This window comes from Eurytemora carolleeae, unplaced genomic scaffold, assembly GCF_000591075.1.
Source record: "Eurytemora carolleeae unplaced genomic scaffold, Eaff_2.0 scaffold1313, whole genome shotgun sequence".
NCBI classification, from domain to species: domain Eukaryota; kingdom Metazoa; phylum Arthropoda; class Copepoda; order Calanoida; family Temoridae; genus Eurytemora; species Eurytemora carolleeae.
In genome coordinates, this window is record NW_019397199.1 from 57,555 (window position 1) to 83,598 (window position 26,044).

At 33.3% G+C, this 26,044-nt stretch overlaps 1 protein-coding gene across 2 annotated transcripts; it reads right to left on the bottom strand.

Annotated features, from left to right (window-relative positions):
- Positions 1-847: 847 nt before the first annotated feature.
- On the bottom strand, positions 848-25,331 carry LOC111712688 (glycoprotein-N-acetylgalactosamine 3-beta-galactosyltransferase 1). 2 transcript variants are annotated; one of them, XM_023487371.1, is made up of 15 exons: positions 25,213-25,323; positions 22,064-22,117; positions 19,866-19,927; positions 19,120-19,198; positions 18,944-19,006; positions 17,627-17,681; positions 17,284-17,331; positions 13,936-14,007; positions 13,451-13,517; positions 12,564-12,663; positions 10,428-10,483; positions 9,633-9,646; positions 4,005-4,082; positions 2,493-2,598; positions 848-2,118 (listed from the first exon to the last, which is right to left on the bottom strand). In XM_023487371.1, exons 1-15 carry the CDS (start codon positions 25,278-25,280, stop codon positions 2,060-2,062), a joined length of 981 nt encoding a protein of 326 aa, XP_023343139.1. In that variant the 5' UTR covers positions 25,281-25,323; the 3' UTR covers positions 848-2,059. The 2 variants fall into 2 exon arrangements, with proteins under 2 accessions (XP_023343139.1, XP_023343140.1); XM_023487372.1 differs by lacking the exons at positions 848-2,118; positions 2,493-2,598; positions 9,633-9,646 and having other exon boundaries at positions 10,418-10,483; positions 25,213-25,331.
- Positions 25,332-26,044: the final 713 nt, after the last annotated feature.

The following is a 26,044-nucleotide window of genomic DNA, read 5'->3' on the forward strand; positions in this document are numbered from 1 at the left end:
AATCTGACTTCATATCCTGCTCCTAGGTAATTATATAACATTATTTTTAAAATTAGAACCAGCCACCATCTATAAAAGGGAGGTGTCAAAAAAAAAATAATATAAACACCCCGTAGCCCATGAAAAAATTAATTTTTTGAAATTTTTTTTTCATCAATGTGTTAGATAATAATATAAATAATATTTTATCTTTTCTTTTACTCCAACATTTTTTATCAGAACTTGTCATTTTTGCAATTTAAAAAAAATCAAAAAAACGCAATTTTTGACACCCTGTTTTGACATCGAAAACTTGATAAAAAAAAAAATTTTTTTTGTGTATTTTAGGGGTCATTGGGAGTATATATTTAAAAAATGGACTATTTTTGTCCAACGAGGCAGGAGATAAAAATCAGAGCCAATGGAGGTCACTTTTCAGAGGTTCCAAGACTCCGGGAAGAGATATTGGTAATCTGACTTCATATCCTGCTCCTAGGTAATTATATAACATTATTTTTAAAATTAGAACCAGCCACCATCTATGAAAGGGAGAAAAATGCCTAAAAAGTGTGATTTGTCGAAAAAAAATAATATTAACACCCCGTAGCCCACAAAAAAATTAATTTTTTGAAATTTTTTTTTTTCATCAATGTGTTAGATAATAATATAAATAATATTTTATCTTTTCTTTTACTCCGACATTTTTTATCAGAACTTTTCATTTTTTGCAATTAAAAAAAAATCAAAAAAACGCAATTTTTGACACCCTGTTTTGACATCAAAAACTTGATGAAAATAATTTTTTTTTTGTGTATTTTAGGGGTCAATGGGAGTATATATTTAAAAATGAAGTATTTATGTCCAACGAGGCGGGAGATAAAAAATTGGAGCCGACGGAGGTCACTTTTCAGAGGTTCCAAGACTCCGTAAAGAGATATCAACAATCTGACTTCATATCCTGCTCCGAACAAATTATATGAGTCTACATTCAAAAATAGAACCGGCTCCTATTAATATTGAAAGAGATATTGCAAAATGTCTTACTTGCCACGGGTTCTTTTTTTTCAAAAAGATAAGGTTATGAATGTTGTCTTAAATGGTTTTTTTTATCCAGAGAAATAACATGAATGTTTTTTAAACTCAGATTTTTCGACCAATAAACGTGTTTTCTCTTATAAAAACTATTAACGATCGTTAATGAAGGGGCCTCATTAACTGTTGTTAACAAAGGGTTGATGTTACTGGTTGTTTACAAAGGTTTGTTTTCACAAACGATAATTTTAAAAACAATCCTTTGATTTTCATTTTTTCTTCGTCTTTCTTAAGCCGAAAAGATCACTTTTAAAAAAGAGAAAACAATCCATCCTTACTTAATACTTACTACCCAGCCTTTGAATCCTTAATATATTATATTTTACTTATTGTAGCAAGAAAATTTAATTGATAGGTATAGTGCATTGTGCATTAAAGTGTCCACAGGTGAACAATTATTTTAAATAGATGAAAACAGCTAATTCTTCTCATTGTTATGTGTACTGTGAGCATTTCATATATCATTTTCCATTGAAATATTTGAAAAATATCAAAAATTAACTGAGGTAAGTTCACAAAACCTCCCAAAAATGCACTTTTCTGAACAATGAGCATTTTTGACGATTTGTTGGGGCCTGCCTCATTAATTTGAAAAAAATGTCTAAAATTTTGACGGATTTGAATTACCTGATGGAAAATGGAGAAATTGATTTGTAATATTATAATTTTGTGAATTTTTTTATCTTCGAAGGAGATTATCTTATTGAAGTTAAGAGCTAACGACCTAAACTTTTCAGGAATTATTCACATTATGTAGTGTAATTGAAAAAGTTACCGCACTCATTGCAAGCACCTTGTTAAAAAATTAGTGGACACCTTATTGTACATTTTGCAACTCAAATTGAGAGACTACAACAAGTTTGCATGGCAGCAATACTTTTGCTGCTATTTAATTTTAGTACATATCTGTGTTCGGAGCAAAACAATTTCCTTTCACAAAGGGGTTTATTTTTACATTATTGTAGTTGTCTTTTTAAATTTTAAATAATTACTTCTCTGGATTAATATAGTGAAAAGAAATTGCATGTTCACTGCAGCATTCAAAACCTGAAACTGAAACTGTTAATATCTAATAATTATAATATTTTAAAAAATCTAAAAGACATGAAAAGGGTCTGATGACCAAATTTCAAGTAGCCCTTAAACATTTAACATCAATAAAGATATTTTTGTTTTTCTGTTTTCAAAAGTTATGACCTGTCTTAATTTCCTTCATTGTTTCTACTGCCTTAATCCATAAGTCACAATTCAGATAATCGCGAGTAATTGAAAATTATCAATTATAGATAGATTCACATGAATATTCTCAGACAACAGTTACAAGGTTACTGTTCTGAAGTGGGTATGCTACTTTTTAAATGCAGATTTACTTAAAATCATGTCAACAGAACCCTTAACAATTTTTTTTATAAACTGTCAACCTTGAAATTCTTTTGGTTTTTTAGCCAAGACACCAGTGATCCAAGATTTATTGTTAGCAGTCATCATTTTCCAAAAATTCATGGGGAAGAAGGTTTCTTCATCTCTCTAGAACAAAATATTTTACATATATTAGGGTTTCCATGATAAGCCTTATTTTGTAATTACTTAATAAAAAGCATCCCTTTAAAAAAATTTTCAAAAAATTTGTTAACTAAATGGCAAGCCTAATATATTCATGGAGCACTTATTTGATTGCAATGGAAACACTGTTCTTCAGTTCTTAAAGGGAGTGTTTGCGAAAAATGAAAGGGGGTATAGGCTTAATGCGATAAAAAAGCGCTTTTGAACGCCACTAATCTTACTTCTATCTCTTGCATCTATAAGGAGAAAATTGTTAAAGACGTCTCATACCGAATAACTTAGCGCCCATACAAATTCAGAAAATTGCAACATACAACTTAGACCGTAAAAAATCAATTTAATTTCAAACAAATCATTCAGATATTACAACATATAGTCATCGATTATCTTTCGCCACATTTGTATAAAGTTTATATTTTATAATATTTTATTTTTTTAAGAAAACGTTTTTAACAGTTTTCGAAAAATGTGAGTGGTGCGCACTTAGATAGTTGCGCAAGAGACAAGAGAAATAATCAAATTTAGAACAAATTAATTTAAAAATATTATAAAATATAAACTATATACAAATGAAAGATAATCGATGACTATAGGTTGTAATATCTGAATGATTTGTTTGGAATTAAATTGATTTTTTTAACGGTCTAAGGCAAATGTTGTAATTTTCTGAATTTGTATGGGCGCTAAGTTATTCGGTACAAGACGTCTTTAACAATTTTCTCCTTATAGACGCAACAGTTATAAGTAAGATTATTAGCGATCAAAAGCGCTTTTTTATTGCATTAAGCCTATACCCCCTTTCATTTTTCGCGAACACTCCCTTTAACTAGGGTTGGGCATGTTTCAACTTTTAAAAGAGGTTTCGTTAATGGTTAGTTCCAACCATTTTAAAAATAAAATCTCAGGTAGCCGTTAGTTTTAGAGGGTAAGAACAAAACTTTTTTTTAAAAGTTACCATTAGTTAAGAATCTCAACTTTTTAAATGTCGTTAACAGAAATGTTCAACAACTGTTATTACACAATTAACGGTTTATGAAATCATTGGCGCGGCTGCTAATGTTCTATTGCAGTATTAACTGCGCAAACACAGAAGGCAGCATTAAAAAACATCAAAACACACAAAAAATAATATTTTTAACCTTAATGCAATTCTAAGCGAAAAAATTCACTGCAGTAAATAAATTCCGTTTCCTAATTGTTTTCAACTTTTTTTTGAATAGCTAATCCGTTTCAATAACGGTTTAAAAATGGATGGTTTTGCTGTTTGTTAACAGACTCTTCCGTTTATTTTCAAAAATCTCCATTTCATTGATTAATCTTTTCATAACTAGAAGTTGTTTGTTATTTTGAAAAATACATATTTTTTAAACCTTTAAATCTCTTGAGCTAGTGGGTTTGACGCCTACATTTTGGAGACATATGCCAAGCTCTAAATCTTCAAATCCACTCTAAAAAGATTGTGTTTATCTAATATAGAAAAATATTTTCATAATAATGAGTTGTTAAATCTCAAATTTTAATTTAAAAATGTAAATCTCATGTTACAACTGCAGTTCAGTTATTTCTAAAAACATTTAAATTAAGTCTTCGGTCTCCAAATAACACGAAGAATCACTTCCAGTATATATATTTAGTTATAAGGAAACAAAACATGTGAATCCACCTTGATAGCTAAAAAACACATGAATTGGTAGAGGGAGGGGGGGGCATGCGGCCATGAACCCCGCAATATCCTGTTCCAACCCAGGTAGTTAGCAGAACCCTGTTCGAACCCCGCAGAAGCCTGCTCCAACCCCACGAAAGCCTGTTCGAACCCCGCCAAAGACTGTACAAAAATTATCTTTTAATAATAATTGACTTTAAAAAGAAAAAAATTCAAAAATTTAAACGTGCGGGAATAGATAACAAAATTCTTTTAGCTTCAAGATAAATATCAATGCTTTAAAACTCGTTTTAAGCGTAAAATTTTGTCTTGCTAGATTTGATAATTACTTTAAATGAGCTGACCGCTGTGATAAAGAGGTAATAATTAATATCTTCCATATAAATGTAAATTGCAACTAATTATTTATCCAAAAAACTGATTCCGATTCATCAAAAGTGTGTATGAAGTATATAATTTTGATATTAATGTTTTTTCTAAAATTGCTTTGACCACTTTTAATTTAGACTTTTATATGAAATCATTAATTTTGTTGATTAAATTCAGATTTTTTCTTTATTCGTAAATCCTTCCGATATTTATAAATTTCTTGGCACTTTGTGTAACTCCAGCGCCAAGACAAAATTCTCGAAATTGACTATCTCTAGATGAATTCTAATAAATTCCAATGATTATTTAATATATCTTCTGCTCCCGGACGTTGAGATTTTTTAAAATTTTATTTAGTGTTTATTAGATCTATGCAATTTTTAAAAAAAGTTTGAACAAGAGCAGTCTTTTGCGGGGTTCGAACAGGCTTTCGTGGGGTTGGAGCAGGCTTCTGCGGGGTTCGAACAGGGTTCTGCTAACTACCTGGGTTGGAACAGGATATTGCGGGGTTCATGGCCGCATGGCCCCCCCTCCCTCATTGGTACTAGAGAGAATGCTGCGTCTTGTTCTAACTCTCTCTTCTTTCTTCCCGGCTTTGTGTAAGGAGGCCGCCGGGTAACGTCTTCCACAGTACCCCCCCCCCCCAGCGTAGAGGCTGGAGGTTGACCGGAGGACAAGCGTATAAGCTCGTATTAATCTCCTATTATCACTGGAGTAAGTTTAAAAATCACTCTTTCCTCCTAGGAAATATAACATTCGAGGCTGAGGCTGCAGTCTTCCTTGGTCTCCCTCGAGGATGAGCTGGGACCGGAGGAGGAGGATCTGGTGGAACCCTACGAGAAGGACGTCCACAACGTGGTGGTGAGGCTGGTTTTTCTTCATCACAGGTTATCGCTGGTTTCAATCTCTGCACAGAAACCACCTCTACTCTACTCCCAACCTGGAGACGGAAGGTTCTCTGGGATCGAGATAAAACTTGATAAGGTCCTTCATACAGAGGAGATAGAGGGGGAACATGTCCATCCTTGCAAACTAAAACCATTGGACAAGTTGCTAGAGCTATGGGTATCTGTTGGGGAAGGTCTGGAACCTCGGGAGTGTTGTGACGAGCAGGAACTGGACGAAAACCTGACATTGAGTTTTTAAGATCCTCGTAGAACTGGTTTTACAGAGGATCCTGACTCTGTAAGAACTGATGAGGTAGGATTAGATCTGAACCATAAACAGCTTCTGCAGAAGACCAGGCTGAGTCTTCCCTCGGAGCAGAAGGGAGACCCAGGAGAACCCAAGGTAAATGACTATACCAGTCAGAAGCTGCCAGCCGAGCTCGTAGAGAGTTTTTAAGCTGCCTGTGAAACCTTTCAACCATACCATTGGCTTGTGGATGAAAAGCCTTGGTTTTATTGTGGATGATACCTAGCTAAGAACAGATGGCTGACCACAAGGAGGAGGTGAACTGGGCTCCTCTGTCACTCGAACCGTGCAATCCAACCCTGGAACAAGGCGGAGGCACACTCTGTTGTTGAAATACCTTGAAGAGGAATTGCTTCCGCCCAGCCAGTAGATCTGTCCACACAGGTCAACAGGTACGTGAACAACTAAATCCACGTGAACATGTGAAAATCTTCGAAACGGAACAAGGATTTTCTCTGGTTGGAGCTGAACATGGTGAGGATTTTCCACGCTGGCAGGAAAGACAGGCACAACACCAATCCCTTACATCATTAGCTAGCCCACGCCAGACAAATCTTGATGATATCAATCGTCTTGGGGCTCTTGTCCCTGGGTGAGATAAGCTGTGTAGGGCGGAGAATATCTTGAAACGTTGAGAAGAATGTACTAGTGGGCGGAGTACTTGTGTTCTGGCATCACAGATTAAGGAACCGTTTTTCATAGGTACAGAGACAAGGCGGAGAGTTGGAGATCTCTGTAGACGGAGAACTTCTGGACAGGAACGTTGTTCCGATGCTAGTACTTCAAAATTAATACCTTTGGCGGAGGTTGGAAAGGGTGAGGGTAGAGAAGAATCCAACACCTCTGACACCTCCGACACCTCCAACACCTGACCACCAGGGGGATGGGCAAAAGGCGGATGACAAGAGGGAGGAGGAGATGGATGGGACAGATTATCTGCCACAACATTCGCAGATCCTGGAGTATGGCGGATGTCACTGATAAATTTCGGATGTATAAGACAACTGGCGTTGTTGGCATGCTGACCAGGGCGGAGAAACTCGGAACAGAGCTGAAACCAGGGGGAGATGATCTGTTATGATGTGAAACCTTCGTCCTTCTAACATGAAACGGAAGTGGCGTAGGGCGAGGAAAACTCCCAATAATTCTCTGTCAAAGGGGGAATACTGTTGCTGGGTGGCGGAGAGTTTGGCGGAGAAGAAGGCTAGAGGTCGCCAGCTGGTTTTCTCGTGCTGTTGCAGGACGGCTCCAACGTGTGAGGCGGAAGCGTCAGTTACCAGGGATACTTCGGCGGACGGAGAAGGATGAGTCAGCGGAATGGCGGAGGAAAGGGTGGATTTGGCTTTCTCGAATGCTTCTTGGTGTATTTCTGACCCGTGTAATGATTTAGGGTTACCAGCCAGGGCATCTGTGAGAGGACGGAGAATCTTTGCAATACCAGGGAGAAATCTTCTGTAGAAATTGACCATGCCAAGGAATCTCTGTAAGCTACGTACATCTTGAGGGCGAGGTTGCAGGAGGAGTGCTTCAACATGACGGCGGAGTGGGATGATTCCTGTGGCAGTGATCTTGTGACCAAGATAATCAATTTCTGGGAGAGCAAAACTGCATATCTCAAGGTTGATAACCAAACCATTCTGTACCAGGAGCTCCAGGACAACTCAGAAATGTTTCAGGTGAAGGCCTCGACCACGGCTCGCCACCAGAATATCATCAAGATAAATAAAAACATAAGGTAAACCTTTGAAGATCCGATACATGAGGCGTTGGAAGGTTTGTGCAGCGTTTTTAAGGCCAAAGGGCATGGATAGGAACTCAAACAAACCAAAAGGTGTAACAATGGCGGTTTTACAAATGTCTTCACTGTTCATTGGCACTTGATGGTAGCCTGTCGAAGTCCAGCTTTGAAAAAACTGTACAATGTTTTAAATTGTTTGTGAAATCACGGATATTTGGCAAAGGACAACGATCAGGCTTGGTCACATTGTTCAAACGGCAATAATCGCAGCAAGGACGCCAAGAACCATCTGTTTTAGGAACCATGTGCAGTGGAGAGGCCCAGGGACTGTCGGAACAGTGTACAATTCCCGCCTCTTCCATCTAACGAAACTCGGTTTTTGCAGACTCCAACTTCATTTGATCCAATCGGCGGGCACGGGCAAAGAGAGGTTGACCTTCAGTTTCAATGACGTGTTCTACCTTGTGACCTGGAAGTTGACCAGGTTGGCGAGGTTCCCAAGTAGCAGGGAATTCCTTCAGAAGGGAGGAAGCATCAGGGGCAAGTTTGAAAACTGAAGCAACGGCGGGATCGGCGGTTGACATGACTGGAGAGGATAGGGGCTTCATTGATGCACATTCCAGAACCTGTCGTTTAGAAGCATCTACCAGAAGGTCGAATTCAGCCAGGAAATCAGCCCCCAGTATAGGACGATCAACATCTGCAAGTAGAAATGAGAATTGGAATTGGCGGTTACCAAACTGGAGCGGGATAGTTCTAGAACCCCAAGCTTTGGTAGGACGACCATCAGCCATTAACAAACGAGGACCTGTGGGAGCAGATGATGAATGGTGTGGAAAAACAGAACGTGATGCACCTGTGTCGACAAAAAAGTTGCGGTTGGAGAGGATATCCTGGAGGTAGATAAGAAAACCGCTGACGGGAAGACTGTTTCTCCTGCCCCAGCTGGTCCTGGAGTCTGGCTTTGGTGAACAGGAGAACTATCAGAACGTTCCCTCCCTCGAGCGCGAGAAGGAGACGTTGAAGCTGCAGCTAGCAGAGAATCGACTGCTTGTGCTCTACGAGCATCCCACAACTTAGCGGTGTGTAACGCCATCTCACTGGGGTTCTTGAAATCCTTGGCCACCAGGTGGTCACTCATCTCTACAGGCAACCTCTCAAGGAACAGGACCAGGAACAGGCTTCCAGGTACTTCATCTTCAGGGAGTAAGGCCAGCATGGCGTCCATCATGGCTGTGGGGCAGCGGTCGCCTAACGCAGGCTGGTGAATAACTTTTGATACCCTCTGCTAGCGAGACAAGGTATAAGAGGCTACCAGTTTGGCCTTCAAATCCTTGCAGGTCGTAGAGGATGTAGAGGACGAACTAAGAATAAGGCTACGCACCGATACCATGATACTCTACGGGAGTTTTTGCACCACATGATCAAACTTCGTTCGTGATTGGGTAATCTGAGCATTTCGGAACACAGATTTGGCATGAATGAACCAGAGGTCAGGGTTGTCAGACCAGAAATCGGGAAGCTTGACGGCTACCTTCGTGACATACTGTGCAGCAGGGGTTGCAGACTCTTCAGTCATTTTCACTAAACTTATACTGGATTCGCGGTGTATATGTTCAAAGTCGGGGTCACCAATATGGAGGACGGAGCGTCGGTCTCCAAATAACACGAAGAATCACTTCCAGTATATATATTTAGTTATAAGGAAACAAAACAGGTGAATCCACCTTGATAGCTAAAAAACACATGAATTGGTACTAGAGAGAATGCTGCGTCTTGTTCTAACTCTCTCTTCTTTCTTCCTGGCTTCGTTGTAAGGAGGCCGCCCGGGTATCGTCTTCCACAATTTAAAAAATGCTGGTTAATGGCCGTAATAATATTAATCTCTTCAAAAATCACTAACCCATGTCAATCATACAAAAATGCCAACCTCTGTAAAAGTAGTTTTATAAGCATCAAGATAGTTATAGAAAGCAAAAATGTAAATAAAACATTTTATAATTTACAAATTTAAAATGAAACAAATATACTTACATCTTTATCAGCGCCTTAGATCCGTGATAAATAAAGATGTCTTCAAAATCAAGAAGCAAAAAGATTTATTGATAAGAGTCATATTGTTAAATCATCCTTAATTGTTTGTTTTTACAATTCAACTTAAACAAATCAATTATAAATGACAAATGGCTGATTTTTGATAGGAAAAAAATTCTTATTCTGTTTAAAATCTGAATAATTTGTGAATCTCAGGATCAAGCAGTGATCTTCATCTTAATTAAACCCAGGAATTTATTTAATTCATCTTTGATATTTATTCTCAAATTTAAAGGGAGTGTTCGCGAAAAATGAAAGGGAGTATAGGCTTAATGCGATAAAAAAGTGCTTTTGATCGCTACTAATTTTACTTCTATCTGTTGCATCTATAAGGAGAAAATTGTCAAAGACATCTCATAACGAATAACTTAGCGTCCATACAAATTGAGAAAACTGCAACATACGACTTAGACCGTAAAAAATCAATTTAATTTAAAACAAATCATTCTGATAACGTAGTTGTTGATTTTTTTATGTAACACATAGTAACAAACAATTCCCAGTTTTATTGGACCCATATGAAGTCCAAATATGAATGGTAAGGCAATTTTCGCACTTTAATGTTGAATTTACAGATTTTTCAGAAATCAATTCATTTTTATAAGTCATTTAGCAAATAATTTTGCATACCCTCCTTAATTTTGTTAACAACGACCTATTGTTTAGCTTAAAAGGGGATATTTAAAATTATGTATAGTATACAGTCCCTTTAAAATTGAATGCACCTTTATTTACCACGGCATAAAGTCTGGTTAGGGAATGCACTTGTCACCAGCAGTTCAACAGCTTTCCTTAAATAATTTATAATTTTACAAGGAATAGATTAATTCTGAATATATTTTATTACTAGGTTTGAGATCCAACAATCTAACAAGAGAATGTTATTGGTTTAGGACCTTCCTCCTAAGAAAAATGAATATAAAAACAGAGATTTTTTGTCCTCAGGACATGCTGATTTGGGTTGTAATGAACAAATCTTGGAATTTTTCTCTTAAAAAAGTTTGGTGATCTAAGAGTCTTTATTGATCTGCCAGAGGTTGTAATCTGGCTGCACTTTCATCCGTTCTTGGCGTTCTTAGTTGAAGAACGGTTGCATCCCTCTTGTTCTGTTTTTAATCATGAACGTTTCCATCCCCCGTTCTCTTCTTAGTAACGAAGTTTTATAGAAAAGAGTTGGTTAAAAATTAAAAAAATTACGATTTTTAATAAAAAGTTCCTCACGGTCATAAATAATACTTTAAATTGTATATTTTAAATTTAGAGTTAAAAGAACAAGCTTTGATAATTTCTGGGCTGAGCAATGTATAATTTTGTGAGAGTGGGGGGGAGGGGCGGGATCATCCTAATAATATCCTTAATATGTACGATATACAGAAGTTAAACTGAAACCTGCTGTGTTGTATATGAGTGTTGTCAGTTTAGCAGAGGCCGTGGAAGGGGGGAGGGATAGCGGGTTTAAAGTGGGGGAGGGGAGGGGGGTCAGTTAATTAAATAAAAAAATCTTTAACTATTTATAGAGGATTTAGAATACATTCCTGATTTAAAATGCGTTCCCAACTTAGAATGAATTCTTGATAATAAGAACTCGTTAACGATTTTAACCGTTCTTTTCAAGCAATTCCTGATCCGTTCCATTCTTTTACAAATTGTTCCAATACTTTTAAGAACGCATTCTTAGCATACGTTTTTTTTTTAAACGATGGGATCGTTCTTGATCATTCCGTTTGTTCTTGGGAAAGAACAATTTCGTTCCACCAGGAACGCGCCCAGCCCTACTTTCATCCATCATTGCTTTATTGCAAGTACACTCATCCTATCATTTAAAAGCGCAGATGGGATACCCCTCAGGTACCTATAGCTGGCAACCATATATATGACTCTCCCTGCATGTCCATCATTCCTTTCTTCATCATCATTCACTTGGATCAATCCATGTTTTGCTTCTTTCTTGTGAAGTAGAAATCAAACACCCTTTCAATGCAAGAGTTGTTGACAGCTGCCCCTCTGTCCGCCTGAATCCGTCAAGTAGGGCTATGCGTCGTTCCTGGGGAACGATCGTTCTTGCACAAGATGGAACAGAACAATCAAGAACTATCCCAGCCTTTCGAAAAAAGAATTAATGCATAGAATGGTTTCTTAAAAATGTTGGAAGATTTGTGAAGGAACAGAAATATTATCGAAATCATCTAGAAATACTTGAAAGGTTTTTTGATTTGATCACCTAAAATATATCCTACATGTTAAGGATTTTTAAGACTCCCGCCACTCCCCCCGCTCTGACAAAATTATACATTGCTCGGCCCAGAAATTATCTAAGCTTATTCTTTAAACCCTTAATTTAAAATATTTAATTTAAAGTATATTTACGGTCGCAAGAAACTTTTTATTATAAAATTGTATTTTTTTTACTTTTTAACAAACTCTTTTCTATAAAACTTTTGTCCTGGATGGAATCGCTCTTTACTAAGAATGGAATGGGGGATGGAAATGTTCTTGACTAAGAACGCCAAGAAGGGAACAAAACGGGATGACCGTTCTTCTTCTCAGAACGGAATGGAGCAGAACCTAACGATTAAAAAAAGGCAGAACGATCTAGCTAAAGGGCCTGGAATGGAACGGAACGATTTCAAAAAATGCCCTACAGTCAACTGGTTCGACCAAATTTGCAGACAGCCTCTACTTTAAAGTTTACCTCACTAATTCACTTATACTTTATTGTGACCACGTACATTTTCAAATTGCACAGAGCTGCTTCTAGCTTAAGTGTAAAAGGAGTAAGTGGCAAAATACTACTCTATTTTTGTGTCTGAGCTTGATGGTTTTGGTTTGCTGTGAATACAATTTTAGAATGCATAAAAAGGTCTATCTTGCCTTGAAAGAATGTATCCTGAACCTCCGCTCATGTATCCTTGTTTAACATGGAAATTGAGATGCGAACCAAAATATGCTGGTTTGTCGGGATCATGCCGTGCTGAAAAAGATCAAGTTTTACAGATTACCATTAAAAAAAACTACATTTGAAATTTACATGCATTAAAGCTCAAGGTCAAGTTTTTTTTTTTAAATATTGTTTTAAGATGACAAGCTGATTCTGTCAAAACAAAAAAAATCAAATGTCAATTATCTTCTTGAACTTAAGATAAATGTCGTCTTGACACTTTTTTTTTTTTTACTTTTTTGGTTTTTATACTACAGGGTGTCCCAATAAACGCGGGAGTTTGAGTAATGGAATTCGAAATCGTCTTTGCTAAGATTTAGCTTTGTAATACCTGATTATACCTGTTTTCAAAATCTAATTATGTCTGCTAGGGTCTATTTTATGAAAACGGTAAATGGCTGAAATGATGTGTCTACAATGTATTTGCAAGATAAAGAGTGAATACAAACAACTTGACTGTGTTTGTAGACTGTAATGTTCTTGTTCAACTTAGTACAACCACATACAGTCAAAACATAAACAAACAAATTGTAAATAAAGCAGACGAAAATCCTACGGATTACAGCTTTCTTAGTAGGTATCACTTTACTAAATTAAAGAATTATTTTTAAAAAAGATATCGATATCATCACTCAATTCCCATGTTTTAAGTTTTAAGGAGCTCGTCAGAATAATTCAATTATGAAACTAAATATCTGCAGCATTCCATTATCAGTCGGTTGAAAAACGACGGTTTATAAATTTGCTTAATGCTCCAAAGTTCTGGGGTAAACTGTAGGGTTAAAAAGATAAACATTGATAACACTTTTGTTATATTTACACAGCATTTCGTGAAGGTTTTCCATTATCACATAAGTATCATCGTCTGTTTTCATTACCCAGTCAACCTTAATAATTAATAACAATTAAATTAAGGACAATAAGTATGCAATTTTTAGTATTATTTTTTTTGAATAGATAGTTCCTCTATGGGATTACCCACAAAGGATAAGACTCCAGAGCGTATGGTATGGAATTGATAGCGTAGGTTTACTTATATTCAAAAATTAACGATATCTGTATTGTCTCGTCCTATATTCAAAAATAGACAAAATACTTTAATTTTCACATGAAGCGAAGGTTAGAACTTAATTCATACTTTCTTTGAAAGATTTATTATCAAATGTGTAAAATTTGTTTTATTTTGTGAATTTTGCGCACTTTTCCAACCTTTTCGTAGATTTCTCTAATAAATACAAAGATGTACACTGTTCAAGTTACAAAATTAAGCAAAAAGACTTTCCAATTTATGCAAAAAAAAAATACCTGCTGTATGTGGTTTTTAAATGCAAATTTAAATCCCAACTTTGTCTTCGACCAGATTGAGCCATAGTTTTCCTATTAAATAGTTTTCCTATGAAATAGTTTTCCTATTGAATAGTTTTCCTATTAAATAGTTTTCTTATTAAATAGTTTTCCTATTAAATAGTTTTCCTATTAAATAGTTTTCCTATTAAATAGTTTTTCTATTAAATAGTTTTCTTATTTAATAGTTTTCCTATTAATTAGTTTTCCTATGAAATAGTTTCCTATCAAATAGTTTTTCTATTAAATAGTTTTCTTATTTAATAGTTTTCTTATTAAATAGTTTTCTTATTTAATGGTTTTCCTATTAAATAGTTTTCCTATTGAATAGTTTTCCTATTAAATAGTTTTTCTATTAAATAGTTTTCTTATTTAGTAGTTTTCTTATTAAATAGTTTTCTTATTTAATAGTTTTCCTATTAAATAGTTTTCCTATTAAATAGTTTTCTTATTTACTAGCTTTCCTATTAAATATTTTCTTATTTAATAGTTTTCCTATTATATAGTTTTCCTATTAAATAGTTTTCCTATTAAATAGTTTTCCTATTAAATAGTTTTCCTATTAAATAGTTTTTCTATTAGATAGTTTTCTTATTGAATAGTTTTCCTATTAAATAGTTTTCCTATTAAATAGTTTTCCTATTAAATAGGTTCCCTATTAAATAGTTTTCTTATTAATTAGTTTTCCTATTAAATAGTTTTCCTATTAAATAGCTTTCCTATTAAATAGTTTTCCTATTAAATAGTGTTTATATTAAATAGTTTTCCTATTGAATATTTTTCCTGTTAAATAATTTTCCTATTAGATTGTTTTCCTATTTGATAGTTTTCCTATTGAATAGTGTTGTAAACCCCGAGCTTTATTTGGTCAACAGCAGAATTTCAAACGCAATAATTAACTCTCTTAGTTCATATTTATTCATCTAAGTTTACTAATTCTATATTATATATTTAGGTGGTTAATATTCTGACCCAAGCTCAACTCTCATGGCCAGGAACTGTAGCAGCTCCAACCTTTGCTCTAGGATAAGGGACATGTTTGTGACCAGTGCCAGTTCTTGTTTGAGCTGGTGTTCCTCTTCACTGTAGATCATCCTGCACTGGTCCCGGAATGTTGCTATTATAGCTAGTCGCAGTTCTTGCCAGATTACCTCGATCCGTCCCCTTATCTTTCCCCTGTTCTCCATGACCAGGTCCACCTGCCCCCGGTCTGGCTGCAAGCCCAGCTTCCTCCACATCTTCGTGAATTCGTCTTCTTCTTCACCGGCATCTTCCAGGCTAAGAACCTCTTTGTCATCCCCCTGCTTGGACTTCCTCTCCTCTGCTTCTATTTCATCCAGTTTATTCCTCTCATCATCTGCTCCATACTCTTCCTCATCTCCGGAGCTCTCGGACACCTCTGCAGCAGTGAGGGAGGGAACATCTGCTTCCAATTCCTCAGGTTCGTCGTCTGAGGGTGGAACGGTGACTATCTCTATGGATGCAGTCACTATCTCAGTGGAGCTATCAGAGATGAACAGTGTCTCCAACTCTACTTCACATTCACTGTCCCCTTCCGTTACATCATCCGGAAGGGGTCCAGCCACATTTGGACGATGACATCTTCATCTATAAGAAAGCTTTAGTAACTTTTATGGTATATTTGTTATTTAGCTATTAGTACAACTAGGAACTATCTAAGATTGGTTATATATGTATATACATATATATATAACTTTCACTAAGCTATTGGTCTTGCTTAGCGTTATAGAGCTTCCTTATTTAGCTTTGCGGAGCTATTAACTTTGCGGAACTATTAGCTTTGCGGAACTATTAATGTTGCGGAGCTATTAGCTTTGTGGAGCTCTTAACTCTGCGGAGCTATTAATTCTACGGAGCTATGTATTGGGTTTAGCTATATAGAATTATATGTATCCCTGCTTCTCTATGTTAATGTGAATATCTATAACTAGCTATTCACAGTTGAATATATTTATCAGGCTATATTATGTTAATAGTCTGAGTTATGAATCAATATAAGTTTGGGAGCTGCACTTGACCTAAGGTAGAAGATTATATTTGTATATAAGTCTTTCTACTAGTAAGGTTCTTTGTGCACTCCCGTTCCCGTTTGCTTTGATTCATTATATAGAGCGCTGGCTGCATTTTCTATATATATATACGTAAATTCTAAGGTATTCCTAATCCGTTCTAGATTACAACAATAGTTTTCTTATTAAATAGTTTTCCTACTAAAAAGTGTTTATATCAAATAGTTTTCCTATTAAATATTTTTCCTATTAAATAGTTTTCCTATTAAATAGTTTTCCTATTAGATTGTTTCCCTATTAGATAGTTTTCTTATTAAATAGTTTTCCTATTAAATAGTTTTCCTATGAAATAGATTTCCTATGAAATAGTTTTCCTATTAAATAGTTTTCTTATTGAATAGTTTTCCTTTTAAATAGTTTTCTTATTAAATAGTTTTCCTTTTTAAATAGTTTTCCTATTAAATAGTTTTCTTATTAAATAGTTTTCCTATTAAATATTTTTCCTATTAAATAATTTTCCTATTAGATTTTTTTCCTATTAGATAGTTTTCCTATTGAATAGTTTTCCTATTAAATAGTTTTCCTATTAAATAGTTTTCCTATGAGATTGTTTCCCTATTAGAAAGTTTTCCTATTAAATAGTTTTCCTATTAAATAGTTTTCCTATTAAATAGTTTTCCTATTAAATAGTTTTTCTATTTAATAGTTTTCCTATTAAATAGTTTTTCTATTAAATAGTTTTCCTATTAGATAGTTTTCCTATTAAATAGTTTTTCTATTAAATAGTTTTCCTATTAGATAGTTTTCCTATTAAATAGTTTTCCTATTAAATGGTTTTCCTATTAGATAGTTTTCCTATTAAATAGTTTTCCTATAAAATAGTTTTCTTATTAAGTAGTTTTCCTATTAAATAGTTTTTCTATTAGATAGTTTTCTTATTGAATAGTTTTCCTATTAGATAGTTTTCCTATTAAATAGTTTTCCTATTAAATAGTTTTCTTATTAAATAGTTTTTCTATTAGATAGTTTTCCTATTAAATAGTTTTCCTATTAAATAGTTTTCCTATTAAATAGTTTTCCTATCAAATAGTTTTTCTATTAAATAGTTTTACTATTAAATAGGCTTCCTGTTAAATAAGTTTAATAAGATTAACAAATAAACAAAATTGTCCGTTAGTCTATAATTACAATTCTTTCTAGTAATAGCTAACCATTAACAAAGCATTTTTTGCTTTGTTTTATAAAAGATTACAACAATATTTTTCTTTGATTTATTTACCTTGACAGGGTTATGTAGAACATGATAACCGGTTTCAACAACTGTTGACTAAAAGTGATTTTTTTTGTATAATCTTTATAATTTTTAAAATCTGTATGGTCATCAAACAAGTGAACTTTAAATTAGAAGTCAAAATTCAGAAACATATTAGAAACCAAATTAATTGTTCTTGTCTTTTATAAAAATTAAACCTTTAAAATCTACGAAATTTGTTGTTTTGTGTGGTAAACAGTTCATTTTCCTGGTTAACGATTTATAAATTAACGTTTTTTTCTGATCTTTAATAGAATAAATATTGTTTTTAATTTCTTATTTTGACCATTAATATTCTTCATAAAGTTACCTCACTACTAACGAAATACAAAAATGTACATCTACTTCCCCATGTATCATTTATGCTGAAATATATGTTAGTTAAAATGTAAGACTTTTTTCGCTTTAAATGTAATTTTTTTAGTTCTTCTGAAAAATATAAGATAAAATGTAATCCTTTTTTAGTTCTGCTGAAAAATATGAGATAAATGCAATTTTTTTTGAAAAATATAAGATAAATGTAATTTTTTTTAGTTCTGTTGAAAAATATAAGATAAATGTAATTTTTTTAGTTCTGTTGAAAAATATAAGATAAATGTTATTTCTTTTAGTTCTGTTGAAAAATATAAGATAAAATTAATCCTTTTTTAGCTCTGCTGAAAAATATGAGATAAATGTAATTTTTTTGAAAAATGTAAGATAAATGTAATTTTTTTTAGTTCTGTTGAAAAGTATCAGATAAATGTAATTTTTTTTTAGTTCTGTTGAAAAATATAAGATAAAATGTAATCCTTTTTTTAGTCTGTTAAAAAATATAAGATAAATGTAACTTTATTTAGTTATGTTGAAAAATATAAGATATAATATAATCCTTATTTTAGTTTAAATATACAAGGTGTCTCTAAAAAGTGTGTCCTAACTTTTTCGTCATCTAAATGTCGATTTACTGTACTCAACTCGAATATCTTGCTTGCAGGTTCAATGCCCATAAATGGGGNTAATCTCTAATATTAGTTTAAGCTACAAATGTAACCTTAAATTTGAACTTCGACGATTGTGTAGCTGTCGAAAAAGCTTAATCTCACTTTTTTTATTAACTAACGTACAGGGTGTCCCAATAAACATGGGAATTCAGTGACGAATTCGATCTCGCCTTTTAAATAATTTTTCGATTTAGTAGAGTGATACCTACTGAGAAAGCAGTAATCTGTAAGAGTTTCGTCTGCTTTGTTCAAATTTTGTTTGTTTATGTTTTGACTGCATACGGTTGTACTTACTAAAACAGACATAATAATATTATGACTTTTGGAAATACAATGCTAATTAATAACAAAGACGATATCGAATTTGTCACTGAATTTCCATGTTTTTTGGGACACGCTGTATAAGATTGTTTATTTTCTTCAATTATTTCATTTAAAAATAAAAGATGACCAAAACTAGGGTACACACCAAGCCTTTTGAATATATAATGTTACATTTTACACAATATAAATTTATCTACCGTCTTTGCAACCTGATGATGTAAACCTTTAGCATTTTAATCTTTTACCGAAATTAGGTTGCAAAGATAAAAAATTGGAAAAATTTTAGTTTGAGACAAATCTCAAGTTAATTTGTTACTTACGCCCTTACTCTGCCAAACGTGGTGTTAAATGCCTTTGGTTGTGTTATAACCAAACATAGCAATCTTTATTAAGAAAATATTGAGAAATATCTTTTATTTAAAAACTTTAATGTAATTATTATTTATTGTAAGCTTTTGTCTTATTTAGATGTTGTTAATTCATTCATTTTTCTTTCCTAATTGGAGATTTCTTGGCTTTAAACTTCATAAATTCACTTCCAAGTGCATATTTGTTTGAATTATCGAGATCATAATCTAGATAAATTCATTATTATAATATGTTTTAAAATCTTGCTATGAAATAATTTTCTTGTTTTATTACAGGACCTCAAAGCCTAGAATGCAGGAAAAGGACATTTGAATAAAGTTGAATAGTTTCAATTTGCCCAGATCTCGCGATTTAAAAAATTCGGGAAAATACGGCTCGGGTCTAAGCCGTCGCTGGGCCTTATTTACGGCTTGAGCTTTCGGATTCAAGCGGCATCTTATTTTACACCGAGTTCAGTTCAAAATCCGGTTTAATATTCTATTTGGCGGATTTCATGGTAGGAATCGACACATTGAGTCTTATTCTCCACTAAAACCAACCAAGGTCAGTTTTATTTTCATTGGGCCTAACTCCTTAAGTCGAGCCGAAGATCTTGCAGCTGTCAATCACGTGACACAAGTTGTTGTAGAGTTGGGTCGAAGATTGGGTCTTAAAGTTGGGTTTAAAGAATTACGGCTCGAGCCGAAGTTTTCAAATCACGGGCTCAGGATAAAAATCTGTTCCTTAATGGTTGATTAGTTAAGGCTCATGAAGGAAAATATTTCTATATCATAAAAAATAATGGTTGCAAAAATGTCGGGTTAGCAAAATTTGTGGCAAGAATTCATATTGGTTTATACTTTTAAGCAACAAAAATGTTCTAATGATTTTTACCTTCTTCTTCAGTTCTATATTCTAGTTCTTCAGTACTTGAAGGTGTAAGAACACTGCATATACTGAAATTATGTATATGTAATAAATATCGTAGTAAACCCCATATTTGTAAACCTGAACACACCTAGATATATTACGTTATACCCAAACTATGTTCGTTAATTTCTGAGAAAACTATCGGTCCTTATCATTAACATGTATTACGATTTAGTTTAATTACGTCCATCATTGTACTATAAAACCCATCATCAATTTAAATATAAGTTAGTTGCAATAAGCACTCTGCTTGATTGCGGTATTAGAGTAATATTTCTTGTGTAGCAAGTGAGTTGGCCTTGAGTTGTATCTCGAGAGGGAGGGAACCCCCAAACGCCATGAGCCTCTGCTATGCAGACCATGCCTCCGCAATACAGACCCTGCCTCATCTATGCAGACCGTGCCTCTACTATGCAGACCATGCCTCAGCTATGCATACCATGCCTCTGCTATGCAGTGAATGAGCCTCCACCATACAGAACAGTTTTTTTTAAAACTTGGTTTTAATGTGTAATGAAAAATGTCAACAATTTTTTTGACGTAGTGTCATAAGAGTTTTACTAAAGAATAGATTTGTTTATTGATTGTCATGATTAAAAACATATATGAACTCATGAAGGGGTTTATAAGATTTATACTAAAACTTTTAACATTTCTTATGCAGAAAGGAAGATATTTGGAGAATCATTTCTGGAGTAATTAAATTCAGTTTGTTTTGTTGTAATCTTTGATTTTAACAATACCTTTTTTTTGAAAAATTTTAAGATTTAAATAAATTATACAAATTTTCTACATTTAATTTGAACTACAAAAAAGTTATTGCTTAAATCAAAGATTATAAAAGATGAAATGAAATTCAAATTTTTTTCTCTAGATAGTTTTCTTTTCATGTAAAGAATGTTTAAAGTTTTACTTTTATATACGTACCACTTTATCAGTCATAATCAGGAACTATTTATGATAATTGATATATACTTCCCATCTTTGAGAAACCTCTCATGCCACTATGTCAAAAAAATTGTTAATATTTTTCATTACAAAAAATCAGGATTTCAGAAAAGCTGTTCTGTATGGTGGAGGTTCGTTCACTGCATAGTGGAGGCTTGGTCTGCATAGCAAATCTTGGAGGCTCGTGTCTGCATAGCAGAGGCTCATGGCCTCCGGGGGTTCCCTCCCTCATCTCGAAAGATTGATACAGACTAATAAACACAGAGAGTGTTGTATTTGGATTGAATACAAACTAAGTAGACCACTGAGTTCTACAGCGAGTTGCATTTTGAACTGTAACTGGACAAAACACATTGAGAATACAGAATACAATACCTGGTTTGGTACAGACGTAAGAGAACTTGTTGGATTTGCTACATATATATAAGCTTTCGTTCTATATTCTGGTTCAGTACTTAAAGATGTAAGAACACTTGATATATACTGTAGTTATCTATATTACATAGTTTTAAATCATATTTATTTATCATTCTTTTAATTAAGTTGCATTACCCTAACTATGTGGTTAATTTTTTTTGCAGAAACAAAGGCCAAAACTATCTTAAATATCTTTAATATTTTTGAAATTCAAGCCTAATTGTTTTCTACAATGTGTCAAAATTTGCATCTGGCTTTGACAAATTTAATACAAATTTGCTAGAATTGGTTGTTAAAAATGCCAAACTGTTCAGTCTGTTTTTTTTCTGTGAAAATAACTGGTGGATTTATTTTTCGAATATTAGTTACTTAAAAATTCTAAAAGTATAACATGCACTTAAGACTCTGTTATATAAAATACGGTTATGGGTTTTAAACGAACAAAAACATTCGCAATAAAATGCAGATTTACGCAAAATGAATTTTGTAAAATGGAAGCGAAAACGATGTAATGGAATTTCGTGATAAAAATATGCGACAAATACGTTTAAAAATAGCAAAATTTCGTATTAATCTGTTTCGCGAAAATATGCTAAATTTTCGCAAAACTATGTGAGATTTTAAGAACCTTGTTTTGGAAATTTTAGTATTTATATTTTTTTTCGCGAAATTTCGTGGAAAAAAATAAATTTTCGGCAAAATTTTTTTGCCAAATTTTTACGAAATGATTTCATCATTTCCCTGGAAATAATAACAGAAAAATATCTGGTTTTTAAACTTTTTTTCTTGATATTTACCTTCGATATGAAGTTAGAACTGATTTGTAGGATTCTCTGTGTAAAAGTCCCAGCCTAGTTAAAAAAATAGGGAAATCACCCTTACAGCAAGTAATATAATTTATAATTGAATTTTTGAAAGCTTAATCTGTAACCACCTGATAATTTTTAATCATTGAGCACAAAAAAAGTATCCTTAACTTCAATAAGATACCCTTCGCGAAAAAAAATGTAAAAAAATCGAATACAGAGATACAGAGAAAAACAGAAGTTTGCGGACTATGGAAACTACATCAAAATATATTTAAGTTTATATAAGTGTAAATATAATTGATGAATTGTTGCGATTATCTTCTACGGAAGCTAATCACTTGAACGGAATGATATTATTCGCAAAAAGTTTTACTACAGGTTGCCCCACGAAACGTGACAGTTGGTGATCAGTTTAGATAGTCTTCTTAAATAATTTGTAATGTTGTTTGATACCAATGAAAATAGTAAAAATATTGTATGGGAGTCATGTTATAGTAAAATTGATTTCAAAGCGAAATGTATCTAAGCAAAAGATTTTTAACAAAATTAACTGCAAAAACCTTTTAATATCTAATACAGTGTATGGAAGACGACATTCATAACTATTTGTCAACTGACATGTTTCGTGGAACACTCAATAGCTTATGGAGTGAAAGGTCTGTGCGAGAGAGCGGGTGCAAACTTGCAAAGCAACCATAAACCCCGCGAAATAATCTTCGGAGCCACCTGATTTTCAGAATGACCTCCAAGCTTTTCTTACCCATCTCTGTGCCTCTTGTGTTTCGCAATTATTTTGTTGACATAAACCATGTTTAGGCTTAGAGAGTATTTGCAGTTTTGGTTCAACATGTTTGTCATTGTTTCAAAATTTGTTTTGAACCAAATAAATGTGTATAACATTCCTGAATGTTCCTGAAGACGTTCAGAATCTAGAGAATGTTGATATATTATTTGCTAAAGTTGTAACTACGTGAATTCTCTAAGCTTAATAAAGGCAAAAATGTTTTGAATTAACCAATATGAGTTTATCAATACTAGGTAAACTACAGCTGTTAAACCCTAAATATTAAGTACGTCGAAAGAATTTATCAAATGTCGTACTCTTTCTTTCTGATAGTGTAATGTTGCAAATATATAGTTTTTTTTTTTTATTAAAAGATTATATGGAACTCTTTAAAACTGTTCCCGCATATTCATGGCTATTTATTTATTTTCGCAAATACTGAGATTTACGTAAAATAGTATAAAACCCATTGAAAAATTTTGTTAAGACGACATTTGATAAATTCTGTCGATGTATTTAATGTTTAGGTTTTAACTGTATTTTAGTTTGTTCACGAATTACTGTTATCCTGACATAAAATTGAAAACTCAAATAAAATAGACAGTGAGGACAGACTAGGGTTTCTAAAGCAAGTGAATTTTACTTGCGCACAATTCCGTAATAATTGCGCGCATAATAAACGTAACAAAATTGCGCACAATAGTGCGCAAGTCCGCCTAACCTACTTGCGTTTGTGTTTCAATTTTTTGATAAAATTCAATTTAAACCTTATGGCACGCAATCAATTATTGCGCAATTCCTTTCAACAACAAAAAATTGAACTTCACTAACATTTCAGTCTCAAATGCTAAGAAAATTGAATTTAAACTTAATATTTTGTTTTAAATATTTGTTTTAGGTATGATAACCAGAAAACTCTGGCATAGGAAGATGACATTTTAGACTCAAGCAAACCAATGTCACTGAATAAGTGATTTAGTAAGATACTAATCAATGTTTTTGGCTAATTTGAACGACATCAAATACACTGTGATGTTGGCTTTCTGTACCATAGTTTTCTGGTTCTTACTGTAGCAAAATATCTAATTTTGATTAAACAAACCTTACAGTTTTAACCAAAAAATGTTTCCATTTTAATGTTCATCCAATGTGAGTATAATGAAAAATGTATCATATTAAATTGTTAATTAACTAGAAAATTAATAAACTTAATATTTTGAAAACTGTTCAAACAATTGTGAAACTTGGGCTTTGATTATTTTAAAATCTACAGAGATATTTCCATTCTTGTATTTGCTGCATAAATTTGTAATTGTCGAACAGTTAAAGTATTGATTTTCAGTTGGAAAAGCGAATTGCACGCTATTCCGCGAATATTTAATTGCTCCCTTTTTCGCAATTATAGCGCAATTGCGCGCAATGAAATGGCGCAAGCGGAAGCAACCATTGCGCGCAACGGAATTCCGATTGGATAGATAGATGAACAAAGACAAATTAATAAGTGTTCAATTGCCTCAGATGAAAGTTACAAGCTAAATAAAAGTTAAAAAGGTTTCTGTCATATAAAAAATGTATAGAACTTCTAAAACACCTGTCTGATATTATTTTTTTATTTTATATATATATTTTTTAGTACTGGGTGTCCCAAAAAACATGGGAATTCAGTGACGATTTCGATATCGTCTTTGTTATGAAAATTAGCATTGTAATACCAAATTTCTAAAGCCATAACATTATTATGTCTGCTCGAGTTTATTTAATGTAAACGGTAAATGGCTGTAAAGATGTGTCTATAATGTCTCCGCAAGATGAACAGTGAAGACGGACAAGTTTAATCTGTTTGTATATTGCAGTTTTCTTGTTTTACTAAGTACGCCCTTATGCAGTCAAAACATAAACAAACAAAATGTGAACATAGCAGACGAAACTCTTATAGATTACAGCTTTCTCAGTAAGGTATCACTATACTAAATTAAAGAACTATTTATAAAGACGATATCGAATTCGTCACTGAATTCCCATGTTTATTGGGACACCCTGTATCAGCGATACAGAAAATAAGTACCAGAGAGGAAATTACCCTTTTTATGAAAAGAGAGATTTATCTCCCATAATCAGGAATCAGGAGGCTCCGAAGGACATTTCGTGGGGCTCTTGGTGGTTCTGTAGTTTGCACCACAGCCCTGGGCAATGGCATACTGTGCAACTTTTGTGTTTCATGTTTTTAAAAGCATAACTTTAATCTAAAAGTCGTCTTTTTATTCGACAGTTTTCTGTTCCTTCTTGTATATATATTCATAAATACATGTTCTATTATCAAAATATTTGAGGAATCTTTTTATTAGTATCTTACCAAAAAAATATAATTGATATGGCAAGGGCACTTACAAGCCATCTCTGTACTGTGATCATCTGCAACATTTTAAAATATTTAAAGGGACTGTTATCGTTTCTTTAATTTATCCTTTAAAGGGATTGTGACTATCAATTTATAAATGGAATGTCTGCAGGATAACACCGAGACTTTTAATTTTGAGCATTAAAGGAGGTATTGTAGTATACATTTTTGGAAAAAAGTTAATTTAAACAATTCTTTCGAAACAAATGTGCAGTAGGGTCCTAAATATTTGAAACATCACAATCACAGATATTAAATATTAGGGCTTTTCTATCGTGTTAAATTTTGTTTAACTTCCTATGTTGTTTCTGAACCATTAATGCAAACGTTATTTAAAATAAAGAAACTACAGTTAAAATAACCAATTTTAAGAAAGAATTTTGCAAATTTTTTTCTTCCTGAAATAGACAAAGATTAATGGTATCATTGTACATCTGACGTCTCTTACTAATCAAATAAAGAATCACTTGAAAGAAAAATATTTATGAAGATGAGAACAGATTTGAAATAAGTTAAATATTTAACTAATTGTATGGTATCATTTTAATTATATAAAAGAACACTTGATATAAGGTATGTCGTGATATATAGGTCTAATTCAAATCTTCTGCTATGCGTGACGAAGAATGAAAACAAATGTTATTTTTTCAATAAAAACTAAACAGAAATGCCAAGATGTGATGGGGGGGGGGGCAGTGCAAATCTAAACGAGAAGTTTTAAAATTTATTGGGATCTTTTTCTTAATTTTCATATGATCGGCATCATTTTTTTGAACGAACAACACTT